The sequence below is a fragment of the Rutidosis leptorrhynchoides genome, chromosome 11 (genome assembly GCF_046630445.1).
Source record: "Rutidosis leptorrhynchoides isolate AG116_Rl617_1_P2 chromosome 11, CSIRO_AGI_Rlap_v1, whole genome shotgun sequence".
In the NCBI taxonomy this organism is placed as follows: Eukaryota; Viridiplantae; Streptophyta; class Magnoliopsida; order Asterales; family Asteraceae; genus Rutidosis; species Rutidosis leptorrhynchoides.
In genome coordinates, this window is record NC_092343.1 from 366,284,543 (window position 1) to 366,287,914 (window position 3,372).

Consider the following 3,372-nt stretch of genomic DNA (forward strand, 5'->3'; position numbering starts at 1 on the left):
TTATATGGGTTAAAACAATCACCACGGACTTGGTTTGGGAGATTTACACTATTCATGAAAAAATATGATTTTAAACAACGCAACTCGGATCATACTCTCTTTTTTAAATGAAAAGGAAATTTAATTACATGCTTAATCATTTATGTTGATGATATGATAATAACAGGAAATGATAAAGAGGAAATTTCTAACTTAAAAATAAACTTATTTAAAGAATTTGAAATGAAAGATTTGGGCAGACTTAAGTATTTTTTGGGGATTGAAGTATTATGAGCCCAACAAGGAATATGTATCTGTCAAAAGAAGTATGTTCTTGATTTTCTTGCAGAAACAGGTATGATTGATTGCAAACCAGCTGATACTCCAATGATTCCAAATTTAAAGTTATACATGGAAGATGATGTTGATGCTGATCTTGCCGATAAAGAACAATACCAAAGAATAGTGGGAAAGCTCATTTATCTTGCGCATACTCGACCGAACATAGCATATGCAGTGGGAGTAGTGAGCCAATTTAAGCACAAACCACAAGCTCATCATATGGATGCTGCAATGAGGATTATTAGATACTTAAAGAAGACACCGAGTCATGGGGTTGTATTCAAGAAAAATGGGCATCTTAAAACACAGATATATACTGATGTAAGTTGGGCTGGCGAAAAAGGATATCGAAGATCCACGTCCGGATTCTTCACAATTGTTGGAGGAAACTTAGTCACATGGAGAAGTAAGAAACAAAAGGTGGTATCACTTTCGAGTGCCGAATCCGAGTTTAGAGGAATAGCAAAGGGAGTGGTCGAAGCATTATGGATAAAGAAACTGTTAACGGAAATTGGATTCCCGCCAAAAGAGACTATTCAAATACTTTGTGACAATGAAGCCGCAATTGCCATCTCGAAGAATCCCGTTCAACATGATCGAACCCAGCATGTGGAAATTGATCGACACTTCATCCGAGAAAAGCTATATTGAAAGGACCCGTTCATATACATTATAAACGATTCACAATAGTTGATTACATCGCGAGGTATTTTGACCTCTATATGATACATTTTACAAACATCGCATTCGGTTTTAAAAGACAAACTTTCTTTACAACGAAAGTTGATGGCATGCACACCATTTCATAATACATCCAACTATAATTGACTTAATAATAATCTTGATGAACTCAATGACTCAAATGCAACGTCTTTCAAAATATTCCATGAATGACTCCAAGTAATATCCTTAAAATGAGCTAATGCACAGCGGAAGATTTCTTTAATACCTGAGAATAAACATGCTTTAAAGTGTCAACCAAAAGGTTGGTGAGTTCATAGGTTTATCATAACAATCATTTCAATATATTAATAGACCACAAGATTTCCGTTTATAAATATATGTACAATCGTAAGTGTATAAAAGTATTCTATAAATTGTAGGCACCCGGTAACAAGCCTTAACGTTCATGTTTTACCCTCTGAAGTACACCAGATCAGGTGTGTTTAAAATAACCTCGAAGTACTAAAGCATCCCATAGTCAGGATGGGGTTTGTCAGGCCCAATAGATCTATCTTTAGGATTCGCGCCTACCGTACATAGACAAGTAGTTTAATGTTACCAAGCTAAGGGTATATTTCTGGTTTAAACCCACGTAGAATTAGTTTTAGTACTTGTGCCTATTTCGTAAAACATTTATAAAAACAGCGCATGTATTCTCAGTCCCAAAAATATATATAAAAGGGAGCAAATGAAACTCACCATACTGTATTTCGTAGTAAAAATACATATAACGTCATTTAACAAGTGCAAGGTTGGCCTCGGATTCACGAACCTATATTAATTATATATATTTATATGTTGGTCAATATTTGTCTAACAATTTTTGGTCAAGTCATAGTGTACCACAGTCCTAATGCTCGAGACTAATATGCAAAAGTCAACAAAAGTCAACTTGACCCAAAATGACTTCTAAAATTTATACGTGTTTATTATATAACTTAACTATAGTCGTTTTATATATTTAAATATATTTATTAGATTTTATAATAATAAAAGTCATTTATTAATAAAAATTTTATATTAACGTTTATATATGATAAAATATACTTTTATATATCTTAAGTAGTAAAATTTATAAAGTTCACTTAATATCGTAAAACTATAGTGGTAAGTATTATTAATGTAATTATATTACGCGTGGTGAAAAATATCTTTGTATCCCCTATTTATTTGATAAAATAATATTGATCATAATAATAATAAGTAAAAGTTGTATTATTTTGTAATAATAATTATTATTATTCTATAAAAAAATAACAATATTTATATTTACTAAAAATGTTATTATGATAAAATGATAATACTAACATAATAGTAACAATTATATTTTATAATAACAATGATATTTCTATTAAAATAATAACGACGATAGTAATAATAATCATTTTAACAATAATACTAAAATTTAGTTGACTATAACTTCAAATCCGTTCATCGAAACCATTCGATATCTAAATGAAAAGTTCTTAATTTTTCGCTAGCTTTCCAATGACATGCATATCATATACCATATCTCAATAGCATATGTATCTAATTCAGGATTCAACAAACCTATATAAGGAAAATATCGAATGTACAAGCATGCATAATCCTATATACTCGAGCACTAGTCAGGGAGACACTATTGATATATAAAAGTTAAGTTATGAGTGCTCACGTATCAATATTGAGATTCAATATTGCAGGAAAGTACGTAGACGCAACGGAGATGATAAACACTAGATTGACCTCACGAGCATACCCATGAACCATACCCATCACCTCCATAGCTATAACCCATAATTTTCTTAGCTTCGACTCATTCAAAAAACTATTTTGAAATCACTCGGACATCACTCCGTCGTAATATTTTATGTATACTAATAATATCTTGAAATAATACAGAGCAAATATATATATATATATACATATATATATATATATATATATATATATATATATATATATATATATATATATATATATATATATATATATATATATATATATATATATATATATATATATATATATATATATATATATATTTATATATATATATGTAAACCGATTGAGAGAGTTTAGAGAAATATATTTTTAAGTTTCTATGAAATAATGAAACCTATTGAATTCTATTTATAATAGATTTTTGAATTATTAAAGTATGAATTATTAAAGTGAATTATTAAAGTATTAATTATTAAAGTAAATTATTAAAGTATGAATTATTAAAGTGAATTATTAAAGTATGAATTATTAAAGTGAATTATTAAAGTATGAATTATTAAAGTTAAAGTAAAGTAAAAGTAAAGTAAAGGTAAAGTAAAAGTATAGTAAAAGTATAAAAAC

At 28.6% G+C, this 3,372-nt stretch overlaps 1 protein-coding gene across 1 annotated transcript; it reads left to right on the forward strand.

Annotated features, from left to right (window-relative positions):
* The first annotated feature begins 390 nt into the window (after nt 1–390).
* On the forward strand, nt 391–972 carry LOC139875911 (secreted RxLR effector protein 161-like). Its single transcript, XM_071863210.1, has one exon. It carries the CDS (start codon nt 391–393, stop codon nt 970–972), a length of 582 nt encoding a protein of 193 aa, XP_071719311.1.
* The last annotated feature ends 2,400 nt before the right edge of the window (nt 973–3,372 follow it).